Source organism: Scophthalmus maximus, chromosome 9, assembly GCF_022379125.1.
Source record: "Scophthalmus maximus strain ysfricsl-2021 chromosome 9, ASM2237912v1, whole genome shotgun sequence".
Lineage (NCBI taxonomy): Eukaryota > Metazoa > Chordata > Actinopteri > Pleuronectiformes > Scophthalmidae > Scophthalmus > Scophthalmus maximus.
Window position 1 is genome coordinate 11,555,169 of NC_061523.1, and position 24,335 is coordinate 11,579,503.

Sequence of the window (24,335 nt, forward strand, 5' to 3'; positions counted from 1 at the left end):
ATTACATTTTCTTGTTTCAATTGTATCCGAATATTTGACTCATTCAGGCTCGATGCTTTCTACAATGGAGATCGGTCGCCATGCGACGCTGCTGTCTGCAGTGTTGGAACGATCGCATGCATTTGTTCCGACACTTTGCGCAGATAGAGGGTTTGTCATCAACTAACTTTTTTTGCATGAACTAATTAACGCCGCAGGAAAGACGTAAATCAGCATATTTCCCACTCCCTGAGGACGTCGGATTCTTCCCCCAGGTTTTTTTTTGTGCGGCCTCAACTTCTGTGGCCACTTTTATCACTGTAACGTTCAGGGTTATTAGATGGACTCGCACTGCTCCACGTGTCAGTAGATGGAGGGATGCTCGAGGCGCTCGCGTGTGCGTGCGCGCGCGCGCGCGTGTGTGTGTGTAGTTCCGGCGCTGACCTGTGAAGGACTACATCTCCCAGCCGGCGGAGGGACCTCGCGTCGAGCGGCGCACCGCGGCGGCAGCAGCTGGTGCAGCCGACGACGCGACTTTGTTACCGCGGAGCCACCGGAGAGGAGTCGCTCGGACCGACGAGAGAGTCCACAGTCCGGGGCGACACGACCCGACCTGCGATTCGGCGGCGGCAGCGGTGGCGTCAACTCGTCCCGCGCGTTTGAACTTTGTGGGGGGGGTTTTGGGCCGAAAAGGACAAAAGGAGGAGGTCTTTTGTTTGTCAAAGTTGAGCCGAAGAGGAGTGCGCTCCGCCAGGATGTCGGACTGAGACAAAGGGGTCTGGGGGGCATTCCCGTCGGAGCGGTGAGTGGCACACGTAGGAGCCCGCGGGCAGCGACGCGCGACGCGCCGGTCGAGTTGGAGCGGGGCTCGAGCCCGGTGCGCGGGGACACGTCCGCCGCTGTCCACCGTGCCCCGGCCCGGTTCTCCGCAGCCCGTCGGCGGGTCGCGGAGCTCGGCGGACACGGTGGACTTGTGCCGCCTCGACGCGTGGTGCCGACGAGCGACGCGTGCGGGTCGTGAGCGATTAGTCTCCTGCGACGAGCGAGCGAGCGAACAGACGAAGGAACAGACGAAGGAACAGACGTGAAAAGTGTGTTCGTCTGGCTCGACTCGCCGACGTGAATCCCCCGGGCAGGGAGCTCGGCCTGCGCGGCCACAGACCTCCGCTAGCAGGAGGCTCGCAAACTTTGTCCCGACGACCCGCCCCGCCTCGGGTTGCCTCCTCTCCACCACTCGCCTGTGGTCGATGAACTAACATTTCGATTTTAACGTGCAGATATGTCATCGAAAACTTTGTCGTCAGCCAACAGCCTCGTGTGACGAGCCGGTTGTCCTCGCTGCCGTTGAACTTTGTCCCGTGTCCGCAGGTGACGACTTGACGCTGCTTCGCCCCTCTGGATGGGAAAGATGGAGAGGGAGCTGCAATGGTGGAAAGGACAGCTGGCTGCAGACATCCACCAGTCGCTCCGCATCAAGGTGAGTGAGGGGCCCGGTGGTCGAGAGGGGCCCGGGAGGGGCCCGGTGGTCGAGAGGGGGCCCGGTGGTCGAGAGGGGCCCGGTGGTCGAGAGGGGCCCGGTGGTCGAGAGGGGGCCCGGGGGTCGAGAGGGGGCCCGGGGGTCGAGAGGGAGCCCGGTTGTCGAGAGGGGCCCGGTGGTCGACACCCCCCGGGAGCGACCACCTGAACAGTCCAGGGGTTTGTCCCTTATGTCCCCGTGTTCCACCACTGTGGAGCCAACGAGACGGACAGAGGAGGCAGCCCAATGATGAGGATGTCAAACAATCATTTCAGTAGATTCCTTAGCGCAATTAAAAAATGCCCTTTTATTCTTATATTGAAGTCAATTGAATGTCCTGTTATTTTCTTTTATATGAGAACATATAGTACAATGAAAATAACTCTTAAATCCCAATTGACAATTAATCTATTACTCAAAGTGGCCGTTACACTTCTTCTGACGGTTGACCGATTTAATAACAAGAAGAATAAACAAAGCGGTCAAAACAACCTGGACACTGCGAAGTTGATATTTATAACGCAGCTCGTACTGAAAGTTGGGAAGTAAAAATTATCGCGCAGGCCCTGCTGTCTATTTAAACATGGTCTAAATTAGATTACATGGAGGAGTTAAGGCTCATTAATTGAGAATGTCTTAATTAACCTTGAAGCACGATCATATTTCTTCCCACGTGTCCCTTTTTAATGGAGACATCTGTCACTTGACTGGCATCTCCTAGCTGAGGCTCTCCTGCCAGCTTCACGCGGAGGGAGATGAATACAGAGCAGGTCTGAGACGTCCGGTGCCTGAGCGTGCGAGAGGTTATCTGTATCTATGTGCCAGAACGGGGACCCGAGTGAAATCGACTGTTTGTGAGCCTCACATTGAGTCATTCGCTCACACACAGTTTGATTCATTGTGTTCATGCTGGACAGTTTGTGACTCAGAGCGAGCTGTCAGTCGGACTGAGAATCTGTACGCAGAGCTGGAAACTAAACAGCACTCCCACTCTTCTCTCACATACTATAATGAAAAGAGCGAGATCCTGTTAGTCCAATGTTTGGTTTTGATCGCCTTATATCAGCAGTTTTGGTTAAACACGAGAGCACGGCCGATATATATATATATGGCCTGATAATATCATCCGATATTAGCCTTTCACGGACGCATCGATATTGGCAGATATGTTGAGAGCCCGGTCGATAATATCGGCCAACCGATATGAGCCTTGAAATGTCTATTATGTGTTATTTTTAGGTTAATTTAAATTCTATTTGGTTGTACATGTAACTTGTTTCATGTACAACCATAATTATAGTTAATAATGATAAAGTTTATGGTTAAACTAAAATTTCAAGCCTCAATTACATTTCGGTGTATATATATATATATATATATATCAGCCAAGGTATCGGTATCGGGTATTTTGTACTCCCTAATATCGATATCGGCATTGGCCCCAAAAAAATCCACATTGGTCTGGCTCTATTAAACACCAAGCAACAGGGACATTTTTTGTCACACAACAAGGCAATTTAAAATGATTTAGACAAAATGCATAAAAGGACACAATTGAAAATAAATATTATTTAGTAAAATTATATAACGGTTTGAAATAAAATGGATTACACAGGACAACAAAAATTACAGTGCAGTCCCTGATATAAGTAAACAGTCCAAATTCACATGTACTTAACATTTACTTGTTCCTGCTTCTCCAATGTGAAAACTGGCTTCTCTCTTCGTTGTGAATTCTAAAATACCATTGGGTTTTGGTCTACTGGTGAAGAAAGGTGTAATCGGTGTCAGTGTTCAGATTTCCTGCATGGCGCTTGCTCCCCCACAGTCTCCTCCAGCCTTAATGACGTTTGCTGCAGTGATAATGCCCTGATGTGGGAGATAGTGGTGGTGTGTAGCATGTGGCAAATTATCAGACATGCAAATCAGGCGGAGGCAGCTGTGGAATCCTTAATTATGGTGCGGGTCCCCCACAAAGGCACCTCTCCAACCACCCACCCACACCCTGGAGCCCCTCCAGACTCCGGCAGCCCCCTCCTCCTCCTCCTCCTCCTCCTGCTGCTGCCCTTGTACCCCGAGACAGACAGATGGACCAGAGGCAGAATCTGAAGCAGTGGGAGGAGAGGATAGTTTGGGGAGGATTGGGTGGAATGGTTGCTTATTGCACCAGGGTGGAGCTGCTATGTGTGGATTTGTGGGGGCGGGGGGGGTTACTGTTTAATTTAGATTCAGTTGAAGTGTCAGTATGAGCATCTTTGTTGTTTTAGTTGTGTTAAAATAAATAGTTTTTGTATGTTTGTCCTCAAAGTCAACTTCGTCATACTCAACGGACGGTTTATGTCCGTGAGGTTCATTTGAAAGGCTGAGCCTAAAAAACAATATTGGGACTTTTAGAGCCTAGAGGCAGGGAACAACAGTCCTAACTCTGTGTTTTCTGTATTACTCCTCTAATATAAGGACCCCTCACTGTTTGATCTCAAGGAGATTAATCCAGCAATCCTCAATCTCGTATTAAATCTAAATCAAAAGCCCTTGTTTTTAACTCCGATTCACAAAAAAACATAATTTCAAATAACATATTTGAAAAACCAAAACGTTTCCTGGTATTAGCAGACCAAATGCTGAGAAGGCAAGTACAGAGTAAGTTTGCACATCCATTGTTTTATACTCTGAGGCTGATTTTGAAACTAGAGCTGCGTGTTCTCCTGTGTTCTGTTGCTGATTGGGAAGAGGCCTATTCAATGCTAATGCCCCCGAGTATCTTCCTTCCACTTTGAAACACATGCAGCTAATTGAACATGAATAGGAGATGTGCTAGGGGTGAAACCTAATCCTATCTCCTACTCAACCTCCATGTCTCCCCCCCCCCCCCAAATCCCACACACACACACACACACACACACACACACACACCACCACCTCCCTCAGCCCATCGAGACCCCTGCCATGACCCAGATTAGCTCCAGTTCTATGCAGCAATGGTGAATTTAATGAAATTAAATGTGTTTTTTCTGAGTTGGATTCAGTTTTATTCTCAAAATTAGTATTTCAGACCCACAGCAGCTTTCCTGATGCTTGCCTCACTATTATTATGCATATTCTTTACAGCCCCGTGTGTTTCTTCACCACTGCTTCCTGCCCCCCCCCCCCCCCCCCCACCGCTGTCATTTACATCCCCTCTCATTGCTCTTTCTTCTCCCTCTCCAGGAGTTGAAGTTACCAGTCTACCGGGCTCATTCTCCGCAGATTGGCATGCGCCGGTACTTCGCAGACCTGCTGGCCATCCTCAGTAATCGCTATCAGCTATGTCCTACAGCACGCCACCTTGCCGTCTACCTGCTGGACTTGTTCATGGACCACTACGATGTGGCCGTCAAGCAGCTCTATGTGATTGCCCTCTCTTGTCTGCTCCTAGCTAGTAAGTCTATAAACAGCTTTCCAGCTTCTTCCCTAAATCCATCTACATGTTTGTTTCATGTTGTGGGTAGTTTTTGCTTGACAGACTAACTCCTCATTTTCCCTCCCAAATTGATGCTTTGGAAAAGGCATTTCTGAAATCTAAACTTGGGTTACATCCATACTACTACGTTCTCATTTTATAACAGCGTTTGAAAACCAAAACCATCTCTGTCCAGAATAGCCTTTTAGCTCCATTACAGTTTTAATCCCAGATTTAACATGCCGTACACTGAGCATGTGCCAAGGGGGTAAACAGGAAGCAGGTTGTTTACTTACAGAAATACTACAAATGGGAAACAACAATGATGAAAAGTAAGAGCAGGGATTTATTTACTTGGACTGACGTCGAGGTGGAACTATTGCTGACAGGATGCAGTTTGCAACATTTTACCTTCACTGCTGGTTGTGGAGTCGTGGTTGATCAGAACCAATCAGGAAGGGAATGCATGTGACTGTGTTTTGTCCGATTTGCCCGTCCACACTACAACACAGTGCCGGAGTTTCAAACTAAATGAAAACTTTTGTGTTTAAGGTGCTCGGAAATTCCAGAGCAGTGTGGATGGCAGGCATAAACGTAGCAGCAGTGAAAACATAGTAATGTGGATGTAGCCGTAGATAGAGTGCTGAGGTGACTTTACTAAGATTGGGTTTTCTGTTTTCATCTTGAAGAGCATTTTGACTTTACCTGTAAATGCACAAGAGCTGCTATGTGAATATTCTGAGCTCGAAAAGGAGCCATGACCGTGGTTCATACACAGATGGCACAAGTCCTGTAACTCGCCATTGTGTTTGGATGACTACACCATTGTTCCAGGAGAAACGGTTGGGTTAACTGTGTCTGTAGAGTGTGTTTGATGCCTGATGTAATAACATGTCTGGCGCTGCTTTTCTTATTCTAATCCCATCCTGAGCAATTGATATGAACAAGGTCAAATTCTTCTCTTATCAAAGATGTGGTTACTTTTCTTTGCAGAGGACAGCCCACAACCCCCATACAGATCCATTTAGTTGCCAGGTTAATTCTGATTTGCTCACCCTTTGTTTTCAAATGGATTTATACCTACACTTCCAGTAGAGCCAGACCCTGATGTAATGTATTCCTCCGTGCCATAGACCCCCAGTGTTAACTGTGAAAAACACAGCAGTGTGCCTCACCTTTGCCCTGAATAATGTGCTCCGTCTTTACAGTGAACACAGTCACAGTAGTTAATTTGTTAAAAACAGCAGTGGCCAGCTGTTGGGAAATTACTGAGCCATTATAAATTTGTGACCATTTTAAGATTTACATTTTTGGTAGTGAATGGCCTTGGGGCTGAGTGCCACAGACAAGGACAGGGAAGTCAGAGTGTTGAGAGTTGGAATAAGGAACTATTCAGCTGGTCTCTTCTTGGGATCAGTTGTCTTAAAAAAAACTAAAAATAACAGTTCCAACTTTGCGGTTATGTGAAGTTAAAACCTTGTGTTTTACAATGTTATCTCCTCTTCAGACCAGTTGTGATTGGTTGTTGTTATTCTGTATGTGTAGTCGCTGCTTTTCTCAAGCTGGCAGAAGTGTGTGAAGCAATGTTTTATGTGATAAACAGTATCCACGTGTCTCTGCTGTGAAATAGAAAGATATTTCTTTTTGCGTGTGAAGCTGGTGTGTGAATCATTGTGCGGCTGATGCATGGTGTAGTTTGCCTGTTATCGTTACGAGTGTCTCTGTCTGTCTCGTGATTAACAGAGGTTTTTTCTGTGCATTAATGCAGCCCTTGGCATCATGGGTAATTAGACTAATGATAACGTCAAAGTGGGAGTCTGGAACGGGGTCCGCTCACTTGGGAGCGCTCGGCGTATGCATAGTCACATACAGGCCATCTTTGCAATCAGAGTCGTCTCTGAGGTGAGATAAATTTGAATATGAGACTTGAAAGAGGTTTTATTTAAAAGCAATCTCTTGAGAATCCAAGAATAGCTTTGAGAATTTGCTCATGGACGGATATAAATATTTTCAACCTAACCTGGACAGAGGTTCTTTTTCTCCTGTACTTTGTGAATCTTTTTTTTCTTTTTCATTGAATCCTTTGATTGTGGCGTTCAGTTAGTCAGGCTCGCTCCTCTTTCCTTTCCTGCCTCTGACTCCTCCAGGACTCGAGGGAGTCTCTGCCATGATTGATGAAGGCTTGAAAGGGTGTTTGATTCAAAGTTGTCTTGGGTTTTTATCGGTCCTGAGGTGCTTTGGAATCTGGCCTAGTTATTGAACGGCCTCCCCAGATCCCTCTGCCTGCCTTTGACGGGCACATACATTGTCTTTCTTCAAATATTTCTGGCTTCTGCACTAATTAATCGCTACCTCTTTTGTGCCTCTCAGCAGTCACTGCCTAATCCTGTTACTCCATTGTGTGTGTGTGTTTTTGTGGATGCTTGTTTGTTCATGGATGAGCTCCTTTTCATTTGCAAGAGTAGGATTTTGGTCAGTTATTTAAACCCACAGGGACTGGCCTGGGTGTTATTGACTGTCGGGCACTTATTTAGAGACCTCACTGCGTTCTAGAGAACCCAATTAAGGAAACCAAAATCAGGAAAATGTAATGTCGGCATCAGTGAAGACGGTTTATATATATACACTGAATATTTCCATTTGAAAATCAGTCCACAAACTTAAGTTTCTATTGTGTTACATTCCATGAAGTCCTGCAGGGATCACATCAGTCTTCCTGTCAGATCTTGCTCCCTGAAGTCAAACCTCTGCATATTGCAGCTATTTGTTATGGTAAATGACATTGTGCCTCTGTTGCCAGCCAGCACAAGAGTCCTATGGATTTCTTTTGTTTGTTTGTTATTGCAACACTTTCTAATGTATTTATGTATTTAGTGAAGTTTGTTCTCTGGCTCTTGATAATGAACAGTAGATGCTCTTGTGATCTAATTTGTGACATCTCCACTGTGACTTGTTATTCATGCTGGATTTCATCTGTTTTGCTCAGTGAACCTGATACATTCAACGGTCTCTAAAACAAAAAAAAGAGCATCCTGTGACAAGCATAAGAAGCTCAGCCACTACACAGTACACTCACATTGGCCTCAGAGCCCGGGGGTGGGGGGGGGGGGGCTGTGTGCTGAGGGGCACCTGCCATATGCTCTCCGAGTCAGGCCTCAAACAAAAGCCTGTCAATGCAAGCAGGACAGGCAGCCAGACGCTTCCCAAAGAGGGGGAGGGGAGCAGAAACCGAGGGCCGGAGGTTGTGTGTGCAGGCGTGTTTGTATGTTCATCGTTGAGACTTGCTGTAAGCTAACATTGCTAAAAGAGGAGATGGTTGCTGTGGCAACCTTGTGATAAACCTATGGATTTTTTTCTTCTCCTCATCACCCTTATTAAGATCCACATTTAAGTCTAATCCATTCCCTATAAGAAAGGGCATTGCTTCACTGCCACACAGCCATTTAACACACTGGCTTCTGGTCTCTTTGCGTTTAGCTGCTGGCTGGGTTTCCTCTTCGTTCTCTCACCTTGTCAGGGACAGGCAGAGCGAGCCAGTCCTGGGACAGGGCGGCCAGTAAAAGCAGCCCCACATCCCTGGGGGGTTGGGAAATGAGTGGAGCACTACTTCAAAGGCCCGTCGGGGCCGCTGATGTTAAACAGGATAGAAAGGGAGGGAGAAGAGGTGGCCTGCAAAAGGGGACATATTAGAACTGAACCACTCTGCAGGGGTGCCCTGAATTGTAGATTAACAGGGAACCCACTTCCACTTTTAGGCGCTGCTTGGAGGTTTGACAGTAAGTCTGATGGAACTGCCCCCATGTGGAACCCTCGAAATGAATGAAATTATGTAGAGGTGTATAAATGGATGCGGTCATTTCAGTATCATTAATGATTACCGGATGCTGCCAAAGCACTAGATTGTCTTTTTGTTGAAGAGCTGTTTTATAATTGTGATGCACCAGATGTAGTACACGTGTGAAAAGGTAGTAATATTTTTTGTTTTGTCGTGTAATGCATAAGACTCTGTTTGCCCACATACTCCTTGTAACCCAACCCCACCACCACCACCACCACCACCACCACCACCACACACACACACACACACACACACACACACACACACACACACACACACACACACACACACAGGACAAGGTTTCTACGGTTCTCCCTTGTTACTCAGGCATTAGCATCAGGGGTCAATGGTCATCTCGGGCCTACAATGGCTGAGCCGCCCAGGCCCAGGGGTGGCAACACAGAGCTCCTGTGATGGAGCTGTGACCAATTTCACACTCCCAATGAAAAATGAACAAGTAAGTTAAAGGAGTTAAACGGGAAGTCAGAGATTTAAAAAATGGGAAAAAATAGTAGAAGATGCAAATTACCACACATTTTTTCACCCTAAAACCTAGTTTGGCATCCTTTTTTATCGGCATTAAATAATGGTATTAATATAAAAAATCATTCTGGAAATACAGAACAGAAAAATGGACTACAGCTACATAGTGTTGGTAAAATGGGGAGCAACAGAAACAAAGTCCTTTCTCTCTGTGTGAGAGCTCAGCTCTCAGGTTTCCTTACGGCCCCTATCGCTCTAACCCCCTCCTCACCTCTTCCCCAAGCACAGCACACCTGGGAGAGGGGCCCTGCATCCCAGTCTTACCTCTCCCTAACCCCTGACCTGTAACCTCTCACTGATCTTTTTTCTCACCATCACCATCACCGGTGGGTTCTGCGAGAAAGAGTCATGTAGTTACAGTAAATTGAGAGGTGGTTGTGGATGATTTAAGTTACCAAGAGGCGTTTAAAAAAAAATCTTTTCACTGTCTCTCTTTCCTGCTCACCAACTTCAGATAGGATCATTAGAGTCGCCTGCATTCCAGGTAGGCTGAACTCACAGGAGAGGAATGCACCGTCTCTCTCTGTTCACAACAGCAGGGCAGTACGAGGGGATGGGATGTGTGTGCGTGTTGCTGCAGGCTATTAGTTAGAAGATTCAATACAAATAAGGAAGTCCACTTCAATGTCATGGTAAAGTGTAAAAATGCCTTCAGTTTGTAATGTGTACTTAAATGTCTTTGATTGTCAGGATAGTGTAGGATATTGAACCTTAGTACAACTCAAATATACTGTATCTGTGGCATGGAAAACTGAAAACCGAGTATTAAAAATTGGCATTTCAACCCGACCAATTTTCGGGCAGCTTCTTAGTCTCATGCGCTGTACAGTATATCATCACTGATGACTTATCTTTTGTTTTGGATAATAACTTAGGAGAAATTAGCCTGCTTTTAGAAAAAAGATCTTGCACAGCAATTTGTGTTGGATTGTCACACACTGATGCTGCAAGAGAGTTGAATATGTTGTTAAAAAAAGATTTTTGGAGAAACTCTAATCCATTAATTATCGGATATTGTTGTTTGATATCAGTACTTAAACAGTAATTAGCATTAGAAAAGAAACAATTATTGCATTAAGAAAAAATAATCTGCAGCAATGTTGGTAATAAATTAAAAATGTCCTTTTTTTAAGCAAAAATGTATTTTTCAGTTCCTCAAAACTAAATATTTTCAGTATTCTATTATAGTCAATTACATAAAATGTGGGATTTGGACGTTTGATTGGACAAAACAAGCATTCTGAATATTTCATTATGGTATATGCCAATTTTCTACATTTTAAAGAAAAACAATTATCTGATTCAATAAGAAAATAATTATCAGATCAATGCACTATTATGACAATGAATAACGCAGAGTCATAATCAGCTCCTGGATCTAAGAATATAAATGTTCCCCTGCTCTGACACAGAAATGGTAGAAAAGTTGAAGCATGTTATTTTTTTTTTGGGCCCTGTGTTTTTTATTTCTGGAGTCCTCTGTGGCTGCTCTCCTGCTGTGGCAACTCATTGAAATGAATGAGAGCACTGTTTTGGCGTACAGGCTGTGATGTGCACAGGAGTCTGTTCTAGTAAGTCAAACCGCTTTGTGGCTCTGGCTCAAACTGTGTGTCTGTAGGTTTTCCTCTGAAGTTGTTTTGTTTTTCATTTTCAAAGCTGTTAGGCATCCCATGTCTCTCATGCGCCTGGTCATCCACAGCACACACACCAAAGGAGTAATCACAGAGCACAATGAGCAGATTGACTTCCACTGTCTCTCTAAAGATCAAAAAGTTGAGATTGTGTGGAGATTGGGGGCATTGATGGCTTTTTATGGCAGCGTCTGTGTGGACACGGCAGTCTAGGACCAGACGGAGGCCTGACCCAGAGGATATGAGGGTGAGAGAAATGGGCAAGTGTGGACTGGGCCCTGGAACAAGCCCTTGTTGGTGTAAACAGCCCTGTTTCACTGCGCTTCCTGTTCTGCTGGAGAGACGCCATTACTGCCTCTCTGCTAATTACCCCTCTGGTCTGTTGGGCTGCAGATCCCCCACTCCCCTCACACTCGCTCAGCCATTACCTCTTTCTTCCTCTCTCCTGCTCAGCTTAATGGCAGGTCGCAACATCAGTGGTAAAACTCACACTCGGTAGGAAGACGCCCCTCTCAATGAGACTTGGGCATTAAAAGGTGAAAGAGGTCCATCAAAGACGAGCACAATAGCTGTGGTACGTCAGACGATCGTTACTGGAAGGAGGATCCGCTTCTACCTGCGGCTTGGAAAAGTCCATACAGCTCCTATTTCTAATGTTTAGTTGCCATGGTTTTGGATTAGAGGCCAAGAATTCCCAGAACAGAGGGTTGTTGTTGTTATTCCCAGCTGGATTTATATTTTGACAAAGGCAGTACATAACTTTTTAATCCTCGCCTGAGGATATAATACCAAGTCATTCTTCAACAACCACTGAGTGGCACTTTGTCAGCTGGTAGCTGTTTGCACGTGTTGACTTGCACGTTTGTGTGTTGGTTTGTTTGAATCAGGGATATTTCCCCTGTCATTGTTCAGTTTGTTCTCAGATTTTTTTGTATCTTTGACTGGCCATTACAGTCCAGTATGAGCCCAGACTTGTGCTTACCACACTTTCCATAATCAGAATCAGAAATACTTTATAGATCCACTGGTGAAATTGGGTTTTCAATCAAGAATAAGCAACAGCTAGATAAATTGCTTGGCAAGGGATCATATGAGCTTTTTTGCAGAAGAATCAGTATCTGCTTATATTTTGTCTGAAAAATAACAAGAAGTAGCCGTACAAAGATGCCAAAAATATGTTTCAGTTCATTTAAAACCTGTTGCAGGAGCATTGATAAATATATTTTGCAATTGTAAAATGTCAAATTTTGTACATATACATAAATAACCAGGGACTTTCATTTAAATTAACACTTTACTTTAAGTCCCCAATATTAATTTAAAGAATGTACATTTATACTTTCTAAATGCCTTGACATATTTTTTATTTGTCACATATTAACACTTTGAAAACAGTTGTTATATCAGTACAACTGTGCTTTAGTGTATGGTTTATACGTATCTGTTTATACACCAGTCTCCACTCATGGGTGTCCACAGAAGGAGTTATGGGTCCTGATAAATATATTAATGAACATTAAATCATCTCTACTTCTAACTACTATGCCCGATGTTTGAATCAACCATTAGTCAAATGTTCACACAGGCAAGGCAGATTTATCTGTATAGCACATTATCATACACAGAGGTCATTCAGTCTGCTCTACAGAAATAAAATAAACATAGAAAGTAAGGATAAGAAGCAAAAGAAAACATTAGAAAACTTGAGAAACATTATAGAAACACTCATTATAAAACAGGTAATGCCTTATTATAGTGCAGATTGATGCTATGTAGGGAAACATAAGGTCATTTACCTTATCACACTGATTGTCTATTAACATTGAATTCCCCAATATTAAAGTTAGCCTGAGAAAAATCTGTATCTGTGGGGCTATAGTTCTGGGAGTGAATCAGTTCCTTTGTACGTCTGCACCGAGCCCCCACTGCTTCCTACTCGAAGCTGTGTGTAGTTAAGGCACATGCTGCAGAGCAATGCCTCTATCAGTGTAACCTGACACTGGCGTCCTTGCCCTCATTCTTAAAGTTTGAGCTGAGGCCTGTCGGACCTGTGGATTAAAAGCAGAATCACCCCTCTTCATTGGCCACACGGACCCCCGAGGCCTCAGGGCTGTTGCTATGGAAAGTATGTCCTGGGATGGCGATGGGGAGGGAGGGGGCTCACCATAATGGCACTGCTGTAATGTCTGTGAGGACCTGGAGTTAGTGGGTGGGACAGAAATATCAGGGATCCAGATTACTAGTGATTTCATAGAGAAGAGTTTGTGTAATCCACAGTAAGTGTAAACCCGTAGTGAGGCTTCCTGAGGCTTGTTAGTGTAATGGCTTAGCTTTATGGCCAGATGTTCAGTAATCGTCAACTTAATTGCTAATGCTTAGCAGGCACTTGTTAGGTTCTGTGGAAGCTTGCTCTTAAGAGCCGGCCATAAACCTGCTGCATGTGGCTGCAGATGATTATATTTAATGCAAAGGAAGAAATTAAGCAATTAATAATCAGTCTTTTGCACGGATTCATTTTATCAAGAAGAATGGATTTGCTGCAGAAATGTTGGAATTCTACATCTCTCTTTTTAACTTTGGCTCTTTTTTTTTTGAAATGGCATTTAATCTTCCAGGCTTTAAATGTCAAGAAATTGTGAAAAATGTACTAATTTCCTAAACAATTAACAATCGTTTTTCTGCCAATACATTTTGTATGTGTTTTCACAGGAGCAGAATAAAAGAGCATGATAAAAATAATGTTAAAAGAAGCTTGAGGGCTTCTTACTGATGATGCTTATCTTGCAAGCCAAGTACAGTTCAGAGAATCATTAGTGGATGTAAATGTAAACTGTAAAATATATATGAAACAAACCATGTGTGTAGTACTGGTCATCTCATTAACTGAATTGTGCACTAAACACAATCTGCTGTGTGTTTGTTTCCAGGTAAGTTTGAGGAGAAAGAGGACCGGGTTCCCAAACTGGAGCAGCTGAACTCTCTGGGTTTCATGTGCAGCCTGAACCTGGTGCTCAACAAGAAGGATCTGATCAAGATGGAGCTTCTGCTGCTGGAGACTTTTGGCTGGAACCTGTGCATGCCCACGCCCGCCCACTTTATTGACTACTACCTCCACGCCTCGGTGCAAGAGGGCGACCTGTACAACGGCTGGCCCCTGTCGTCCCTCTCCAAGACCAAGGCCTTCATGGACAAATACACTCACTACTTTCTGGAAGTGTCACTGCAAGGTGGGTATGAGTGGAGGGGTGAACTAGACTTGGCTTTGTTTCCAAAAGAATAGATCAGCATATGCTATTAATTTGATGACAGGATTTAAGGAACGCTTGTCTCTGGGTTGTTCTAGATCACGCCTTCCTGAGTTTCCGACCATCTCAGGTTGCTGCTGCGTGTGTGGCGGCATCTCGCATCTGCCTTCAGATTTCCCCAAGCTGGACGACCGCTCTGCATCTGCTGACAGGCTACACATGGGACCACCTCACCCAGTGCATCGAACTTATGCTGCTGTAAGAGACACACAAGACACACACACACACATACAAGTAGAGGGGAAAAAAAATTCTAACGGAAAGCCAGAGCTGCAGAAAAGCCTCAATGCCTCAATCTCTCTGTATGTTTCACTTATGTGCTGTGCAATCAAACAACTGTCATTTAACAAAGTTGTACAAGTTTTTTGTTCAGCGTGTGCGTGCGTGCGTGCGTGTGTAATTGTTTGCACATGTTCAGACTAATTGTGTGGGAGTTGAAAAGGGTCTGTTCCGACTGATCTCTGCTCCTGTTGATGGATTTATTTCAGCAGCCGCTTTTCTGTATAGAAATGTCCCTGAAGTATTTTTAACACACTTTGTTTTCTCCCCACAATACAAGGATGGGCTTAATTATGATTCCAAATCTCATCTTTTTGAATGTGATAATGTCTTAAACAGTTGTCTTTCCCTTCCACAGTGCTCATGACAACGATGTGAAAGAGGCCAACAAAACCAAATCCACTCCTCCTCACCGTCCCTCCTCCCTGCAGTCTCAGCCCCAGACCTCTCACCTCTCTCCGGCCATCCAGAGACCGGCCTCCTCCTCGTCATCCACCTCCTCCACCTCCTCCACACCGCAGCTACTCTTTCAGCCCGATGGCTTCCCACACCTCTCCCAGCATTCCCCCTCCCTGTCCCAGCTACAAGCGCTAGCTGAGTCCCAGGCTCTGGGGCCTGTGGTGAACATGTCTCAGGACTTCCTTCAGAGCCACAGGATGGGTTTGCTAACCGGGGCTCCCTCCATGACTCCAGTGAGTGGGTTCCCCTCTTACCCGAGCCTGGCCTCTACTCTTCAGCCGGGTACTCGTGCACTGCCGCTCCAGGGCCCTATCTCTGTACAGATGGCCCTGGCAGGAGAGCCGCGACACTGTCTGAGTATGGCCTACAGCGGGGGCTACCTGGGGGCTCATCACACCTTCACAGCCGGCTGCTTTGACAGGTGACGCCAGGAGACGGAGAGGGATCACAAACCCCCGCGGGACTGCACTACCATGCGTGTGTCGCAGTTCCCTACCCTGAATTATCCATTTGCAGACCTCCTCTCTCTCTCCGTCGGCACCGCTACACCTCCAGCTTGTCCAGCTCCCCCGTCCCTCTCAAAGACACGCCTAAAACGCAAGCAGAGGTCCAAAGGCAAGACAGACCCGGTGGAAGTCATCACACTGACGTGACAAATGCTCCACCGACTCACGAAATACTGAGGCATTGCAAAAATTTTACTGCCATATTCTGAACTGTTATTTTTTTTATAAATCTGTGTTATTGTAGACTGTCATCACTGTGAATGAGATGAAAGCAGCAGTGTGATCGAACACCCACCTCATTCAGTGCCTCTTCTCAGTTGTGTGATAGCTGAGCCAATTTGAGACGTGCACAGAACACAAAGTATCTGTGACAAGGGTGTCTTGCTGCTTGACATGTTTTTTTTTAATTTTTAAATTTTTTATTTGTAATCCCAAAAATGTAACACATTTAGAGAGAAAAATTGACTGATGCCGTTTCTTGATCCACAATTTGAGAGAAGATTGGAAGAAGAAACATGCTTGTTGCTGACTCGGCAAGAAACAAAAACACTATGCATGTCAGAGACATCTTTGGTCGAGTCCTTAATGTCAGCGAACATTGATCTAACACCTGTAGGCTCTGTTACAGCTGAAGGGCCCCTCTGGGTGTTTCTCACCACATTAGACTTCAAGAGGGGACGAATAATTCATTGTGTGCATCAGGTGAAGTCCGCAGCTCGAAATACGCCAGCAGTGTTTCTGATTTTTATTTTTTTAATTTTTTTTCGCTGACATCTCTTCTCTCCCACCTCCAAAGTCGAGCCCTGTTGCAGAGCCATCACACAACCTGGGTGAAAACGTGGCTCCCCTGAAGCTGCACGCTTTGTCATACTAAAGTTTTAATCTCTCCAGCGCTCAAAGAACTGAACACAAACGGACGTGTTCCGACCAGCCCGGCGGAGAGACCTTGGACGTTGGTTGTGTATTGTACATATGAATTGCTGCTGCCTTCTTATGACCTGTTGGTTCTGTGTCTGTGTTAATGACTCCAATGTTTACATGAACCACTAAGTATCAGGGACTTGAACAAGATTACTTGAATATGATGCCATTGAAACATGCCATAGCTTTTATTTATGACGACTCTTGTTCTTGATTTTTAAGTTTAAAAAAAATTTAGTTTAGCTTTTTTTTATACCAACTTAGAAACACCCCATTGGTTAATAATATTTTTCTTTGTAACCTTTCATAGAAACTGTCTATTCAGGCTCAGGTTTGAAGGCTGAATTTAGCAGCCTCCTCATTATTCCTTACGATTATGCTTTAAAGCTGATGCTACTGCAGTGTCTGTGGGGTCTGAGATGTTCCCCTTCCTCATCACTAGACCACACTCTGCTTACAGCTCCACAACTGGAGGGACAGAACAGCGTGTTTGTGTCGCAGTGGAACAACCTCGTGGTCACTGGTTTCACACACACAAACATCTGTACCCAGTCGTCTGTAATTGCTTCCAAGATTTTCTAAAGCTGCAATCCCCACTCTTCCACTTCCTGTTTAAGTATAAACACATCCAGATTCCCTGTGCCCGTTCCGCTCAGTGGTTGCCGTGGCAACACCTTAAATGACCGTGGGCCGAAGCTTGTGGCCTGTCGCTGATTGAGTTGTGACAGAAGTAGGGCAGCGACTAAAGGTTGTTTTCATTGACGATCATTGTCTTGATTAAACTGTCAAATTTCATATACTAACGTTTTTGACAAATTTACATTTTTACATTTCGATAGAAACTATAATTAAATCCATTAACATGCCTGCTCAACCATTTGGGAAATGTTGATGTTGTTCTTGAAGAAACAATTAATAACTTGGATTTAATGGTTGCAATTTCTTTCACAAACATCGAAACAACCTGCAGTTTAAATTATGTGACGTTATCTCATCAAACTGTTTGACTGTAGACACAGGACGTGTTATTGTGTTTGCATTGTCCTCAGCACAGCAGCTGTTCTGCCTGAGCTGTGACTTCATCTCTCAGTTAACACTACACGCAGCCCCGTGAATACTGCAACACCCCGACTTCTATAATCCTGAATCACCGGATCTCTAACAGCTAGGTATGTTTGTTTTCCCACCACTGAAGAGAACATGCTCATTTATTTTTCAATGATATGAATTAAGTTACTCTACCTTTTGTTCTGCTAACTATTATGTACAGTTTTTTTATATTTTTTACATTCCCTTTGTGTTCATTGTATTTTAGTTTCAAGCTTTTTATGATCCTCTAGACAAATGCTGTTGATGAGAACTATTTTTTCTTCTTCTTAAGAGTTCAACTTGCTCTTTTCCTCATTATTCATGAGCAACTTCTCACTGAGGTGTCAAAGGTGCAATAAGTTGTTATTTTCTCCGTTTAAACCGACCACAGCCGTCACTGTCTCGTGTACACCACTGGTTCATCTTTTTCTAACTTATTTTTTGATGATTGTGTGATTTGACTCGCTGTAGCTTGGTTTCCTCTAGAGGGCAGTGGGCTCTGAACACAATGAATATGTTGCATATTGCAGCCACTTCCTTTGAGTGATAGATATTACTGAATGCTTTTGTCTCTTTAGCTTTAGTTCTACTGTGCATTTTTCCGTCCCGTGAAAAGTGCTGTTGTCACTCACACCAAAAAAAATTAAAAGCAAAACACTTCTCTTATGTGTTAGTGATGAAATGACACCACAAACTCCCAATCAATATTTTTTTTTAATTATTTTGTACCAATCTGTAGTCTCGTTTAATGTGACACTGAATGATGGAAGAAATTCTGATCATAATGTGCCATGGAAAAAATAAATCACAAGTGAACTGAGTTTGTGAGGAGTGTGTTTCTTCTGAGGACGCGTTACTGAGGTGCCTGCAGCTCTTCGGGAAACAATGGCTCCAGTTGATTCAGAGCCAAGACAATGCAACAGCCCCAGAGATAAACCCAGCAGACTTGTACAAACAATCCTCCATCTGTGACCGCATGCTATGAAAACTACTATTTCATCTTTCGTTCCCACTGTCGTAACCACGGCTGGAATATCCAAACCAGAGGTGGCATTTCTCTGCCTGCAGACAAAAGTTATTATTCAACATGTGAGAAACACGCAGTCTCTCTTTTGCTTCTCAACTCCGCCTGCGCAGAGCTTTCTATGTCTCATGGCATTTTGATATATAGAAATCTATTCAGTGATGGGGCTCGCGCACACATTCTTGCAAACAGACCACCCTCCTTGTGTTAGACACAGCACAGTGGACTCTTAGAAAGTGCAGAGCCTCAGCTCCATTCTCTCCGATGCAGTAGGATATTTGTTATACATTGAGTTGTAGTGTCTTTAGTATAATCACATGCAACTGCCCAACTATGTCAGCTCACAGATGATTCATTGACATCAAGCTAAATAAGAAATGTCTAAAAACACAATTTTCCTTGGCATATATTAATTATAATAATAATAATATATTTTATTACATTTGGTCATATGCGTGCATTGATGTTAATATTAAAGGGGAATTCTTCAACATCTCCAATATTCAGTGACCTATTTGTAAAGGAGGTGTGGGAGGGGGGCGCAGTGGTGTGTTCAGGGCCGTCAGTTTAATAATGGATCGTTCTCACAGCCTCCTGTAAGCTTTTGTGTGTGGAGCTGAAGAGACGGGCTGTTGGCTTCCTTCAAACGTGTCCTCGGGGAAGAATTTGGAAAAGTGTCGAGTGGGGGTTGCAGGGTGGGCTGCTCAATTTGTGTTTGTGGTGGGGGTCTCACTACACGTGCTTTAACTTACAACATTAGTGAGGGGATCAGGGCTGCTGAGCGTAAATGACCACAGAGAGACTCGAGCTCTCATACTTAGTAATTACATCGAGTAGCTTTAGTTTCTGTTTTCAATAAAAAAAAATATGTAGGAAGATATCAATTTGTTCCGTTAAAACACAATATGACTGATACTGTTAGGGTCTTAAGGCGGTTACTTTTTTGCATTTTCTCTTGATTCCATCTGATTATCTAGTCTCAAGACCATTTTTTTAGTTTAGTGATTACATGGTAAATTGATTAAATTCATCCAAACGAACACATGGCAAAATCCCAGCCCTGAAAAAATACTATTATTGCCCCGTGGCCCCATAACCGGTTTATTCTGCCTTGTTTTCACATCATTTACATACACTTGCTATACAGATTACATATTTCTGTGGTGCTTAAAATTTGTGGTTGCTACAGTTCATTTGACTCTTTTTCAATAATTAATCACTGTCAACTCTGACGATCATGTCGGGAAAGAAAATAAAAAAATATATATTTAAAGTATTTTAAAATATGTATTTTGTGTCGCTGTGAAGGATTTGAATGTGAAGAACATTGAAACTCCATGACAGAAACCTTGTGACAAGATACCTTCTGCACAGCAGCTGCATGAAAAGCTGCAGATTGTTCTTCTTCACTTTCTCCTCTTGAAATATCCAGGATGAGTGGATGAATGTCAACAAGACCTCGTGTTACACTGAGAGAGACAGACGCGAGGTAGACTTTTTTAACATAACACCAGCATAAGTTGAAGATTGTAGTAGGACGCTGCACGCTGTTTAACAGACGTGTCGAAGTGCTGTTTGGAGGAACGATGATGCCCCTTAGTGGTGAAATGGGAGAAGTGCAGTTTTTCAACGGGGGGGAAAAAAAAGCACAGCAGCAGTGTGGACGTTTGTGAATTGAACTGATGTGACACTTCTCCTTCTCCTGAAACTAAGTAAAATTGTTTTAAAAAGGAGCAAAGCATGAAAATGATTATCAAGGTGTTCTTTTCTTACCAAAAAACCTTTTTAAATTGCTAGATTAAATGGGAGATTTTATTCAGGCAACATTACTCACAGAGGCAGTTTTTCTTACGGGGCTGTGGGACTATTCGTGATACCAGAAAAAAACTCCCAATGCACATTTCACCATCATCAAATATCTATTGAAATATATTTTGCTGCCCTGGCCGAGCTGAGGCCTGGCCCTGTTCTGCTCCTTGTGCCTGCAGCAATTCATTTTGGCTTCATAATGCTGAAAAAATCATCAGGATATATTTGGTTTAAATAAGTTAGATGCATTTTAAAGAACAAGACAAAGCCACAAAAAAAGAACAGGTGTGTGTTTAGTTGTATGCGACTGTTATTTAGACTTCACTGAAGCATTCATTCTGCAGTGTCAACCTCAGTCCCATCTTCTCGTTGACTGAAAGGTGTGTGATGTTTTAGTGGAGAGACATGAAAGTGTAGATGGATATGAAAAACAATTTGGTGACAAATTTTCTCACCAAGCTGCACCACAGATGATACACTTAAGTTCATTTGGTTGAAGAGGGAAATGGCCCTGACCAAAGATTTGCATGAAGGGAACAGAAAACAGCAACAGCATAATAAAGGAGTTCCTGTTAGTGTCGGCAGTTGACAGCAGCGTGTTTCCTTCATCATGGCTTTTACAGGCAAATGTGCTGAGAGCCGCGACAACTACGAAGAACTACTGAAGGTACTCACTGACCAAAATATATTTGTAAGATATTTTGGATATATATGTGATGATCAGTGCTAAAAGTGTCTCATTTTCCCTGCAGGAATTATAGTCACCAAACCCCCAACAATTAGGACATTATAACAGATATCTATCGGAACGACGATTTCAGGTTGATAAAACCTTGAACAACAAATTCTACATGGGATGGAATCAGAACTGGAAACTCTGGGTGGCGAGACATTTGAGGTAATTTCATACTTTCATGCATTGTGTCAGTAGATATTTCAAATATTTTAACACTTGACTTTTTCTGATTGCAGGTGATCATACTTGCTTTGAAGATTTGATCAGAATTGAAGATTCACTTCCCCAAATACATTTACACTGCTGAGGTGGTGAGTAAATACTACACTAGTGTAGTGAATCTGTGTGTCAGTGATGGAGAATGCCGTTTTTAAAAAACTTTAATCTTTTCTGTGTTTAGGTCCACAAGGTGAGTGCAGTTACCAGCAAGAAGACGAACAAAATGAAGATCCAACAATGTATCGTTCAATTTCAAACATTCCTTCTTTTTTTTCATCATCACAATATCATAAACATTCACTTGACTTTTCTTCCTTTAGCCCAGCTGTTCACAGGTATCTCGTCGAATGCACCTACATTAACTGTAGATTTAGTCAAAGCACATGAGTCCAAGCTTGAATCAAATTAAATTAAATTCCATCACTGCTCTGCAAAACTACCGTCTTTCATGTCATTTTTATTTGAAAACGGTTCATCCATGTACAAACACAGTATATAGTACAGAAAATACAACGTGCTCCTCACAACAGGTGGTGAAGTTATTTTCTTTGCTTCAGTAACTGGGAGAAGAAGTTTCGTGGTGTGTTTAATCCGTCGTCTCTTTTACATTGAAGCATGTCGAGTCTTGCACCATTAGATCCGCTTGCTAACCCTTTTGAAAGTCACACCCTTCTCTCCTGGAGTTATGCAAGTCTACAGAATGTGGTGTGGGGGAAAAAAGACAAAGTTAAAGATGAAAATAACAAACTGACCTACATTCAGATTACAATGAGGTTATATTAAGTAAGTATTGTCTTACCATTACTAGTTTATCTCCATTGATCTCTGCTGTAAAGTGATACTGTGGAAATGGTATTACCACCTTCCCGCCGTCCATAGTGACAGTGGCCTAAATATCACAAGGACAAAAGGTCACAGTGGGAAACGTGTGGCGAGCGTGGTTACATTACAGCTGGTCTGTTAGGAGCTCACCTTGAATTTGGAGCTCTTCATTGTCACCAGCTCACATTCCTGGCCAATGGTGAAAGTATTGGACCAGGTCCACTTGGGGATGCTTTGTGTCCAGGTGAAGTGGTGCCCATCCTGCACCACCTCCGTTACCACTTTGTGGTCTGTCTTGGCGTTGAGGAGCCCTGCGTCAGAGTAGGGGACGTGCCAAATAAAGAAATGAAGCAAACTTTTAAATGAATGACAGCATCATTTATCCATATACATCAACAAGAAAAATCCTAATACCCAATGTGTCCAAAAACTCCTCATAGTTTTCTTGACTCTCCAGCTCGTACTTCCCAGTGAAAGCCATGGTGGTGAAAGAGAGGAGGTTCAGAAGGAGTTGAATAAAAAGGGAGGAGTGGCCTGCTACAGATTCTCTCTTTCAGGTGAATCACTGCCAAACCTGCCTCTTCCTTCCATCTCTCACATTCTGTACCTCACCCCCACATGTGTGAGATATGTCAACCATGTTTTTCCAAGACTATTTGCCACATTGTTTTCAGCCACAGTGATCTGATGTGACAGAGATCCCAGGTGTTCCCCTGCCTCGGCCAGCACCAGGTTTTTCCAGCACTTCAGTCGTGTGCAGAGATTTTGTTTGCAAGTTTGAGCTTGCATTTTGTTACATGGTTTTGTTTTGTAATCTTTTTTCTCACTCTGTATTTGAGGTTCAGCACTGAGGGTTATGAATTTAAAATCAAGGTACACCAGTGAGCGGCTGGAGTTGAGGCATTTCACGTTTGTTCTTGAGAACTGCCTGAACTGACTACAAGCCAAGAACAAATAACATATAAACCTAAGCCAGTACAGCATAACCACACTCAGATAAATGATGAGTAGTTCTTGTTGCAGTTATGTTGCTGGAAAAAAAAACTGGATTCCACCAGATGGATGGAAAATCTGTCAGGCAGGAAACTAAACACAAGCAATCGGAACACTGGTAACAAACTCATACATGGTGATTATCAGGAACATTAACAGGAACACACACGCAACAATCACGCGCACACACACACGCGCACACACATTTCACTGTTATTATATCTATATTATATATTCTAATTTTGTCTTTGTACTGAGAATTCATTGTATATTTATTTTATAATTACACATCTTATTCTGTTCTGTATATTTACGTTATCATGATTATTGTTCTGTGTTTTCTTACTTACTAAACTACCTTTATAAATAATAAATGAATTAATTCCGAAGCAGCACACTACAAACAGCTCTGTCGGTGGGCAGGGAAACTCCGGGTGAGAGCAACAAGGACAAAACCCAAGGGAATCTGGTCGGCAGAAGGAGAATTGAAAAACTGACTGATTAGGAGAGGTTTGAACCATTCATTTCATGCTTTTAGTGTAACATGAAGTAATCCAAGCCTCACCTTGCACTGCAGTGGCCGCCTCATCACTCGACGTAAATCAGAATGTGCGAATGGAAGGGAAGCGTCAGCGGTGTGTGAAAAGAGAAAGTGCCCTCCACTGAATGAAGGTTTTCAGGTGAGTCATCTCCCTCTCAGGTGATTGTGTGAGAGAAATGAAATGCATGTTTTGGAGATACATAGGCGTTTCATTCAAAGTCTCAGCTACACTGCCACCTGTGCACCTTCTGAACTCCTTCATGCCCCAGGAACACTCAATTCATTCACTTCATGCAGCACAGAACGGAGGGAACGTTCTGGATGGACAAAGTAACCAGCTATATGTACAGTGTGTTCCAAATATCTCTGAAAGGAACATACAATCACATGATGTAGTGATCCACCGTGATCCTGATGGGAGCCTCTGTGGTACTGTATGTTCTTTTGTGTTTTCAGCTTCAAATGCTCGACTCCACGAAACGATTCAAATGTTTATCCTTACACCAAATACTTGATGAAATCAGCATCATGTATCATCGTCTAACAAATAACTATTATATCTGTTCGTGCAGAGAGTAAAGTCCGCCTCAGCCATTAGGTGGAGTCAGACGCGCTACCGTTGTGCCACAGAGTCTGATACATTTCAGGAAAGTGATCAATGATGTGACTGGTGGTGAAACCATCTC

The 24,335-nt window shown here is 43.5% G+C and overlaps 2 protein-coding genes and 1 long non-coding RNA gene across 3 annotated transcripts; 2 read left to right on the plus strand and 1 right to left on the minus strand.

Moving 5' to 3' along the window:
• Positions 1–424: 424 nt before the first annotated feature.
• ccnjl (cyclin J-like) lies at positions 425–18,325 on the plus strand. The gene is made up of 6 exons (XM_035650401.2): positions 425–781; positions 1,348–1,456; positions 4,703–4,913; positions 13,874–14,173; positions 14,290–14,449; positions 14,889–18,325. The coding sequence occupies exons 2-6, from the start codon at positions 1,379–1,381 to the stop codon at positions 15,412–15,414; spliced, it is 1,275 nt and encodes a 424-aa protein (XP_035506294.1). The 5' UTR covers positions 425–781; positions 1,348–1,378; the 3' UTR covers positions 15,415–18,325.
• A 2,284-nt stretch (positions 18,326–20,609) lies between these two features.
• Positions 20,610–21,615, plus strand: LOC118319778. Its single transcript, XR_004796097.1, has 4 exons — positions 20,610–21,005; positions 21,091–21,236; positions 21,311–21,385; positions 21,475–21,615. It is a non-coding gene; the product is annotated as an uncharacterized LOC118319778 (long non-coding RNA).
• LOC118319777 (gastrotropin) lies at positions 21,439–22,689 on the minus strand. The gene is made up of 4 exons (XM_035650402.2): positions 22,530–22,689; positions 22,266–22,426; positions 22,093–22,182; positions 21,439–21,986 (listed from the first exon to the last, which is right to left on the minus strand). The coding sequence occupies exons 1-4, from the start codon at positions 22,594–22,596 to the stop codon at positions 21,927–21,929; spliced, it is 378 nt and encodes a 125-aa protein (XP_035506295.1). The 5' UTR covers positions 22,597–22,689; the 3' UTR covers positions 21,439–21,926.
• Between the last annotated feature and the right edge of the window lie 1,646 nt (positions 22,690–24,335).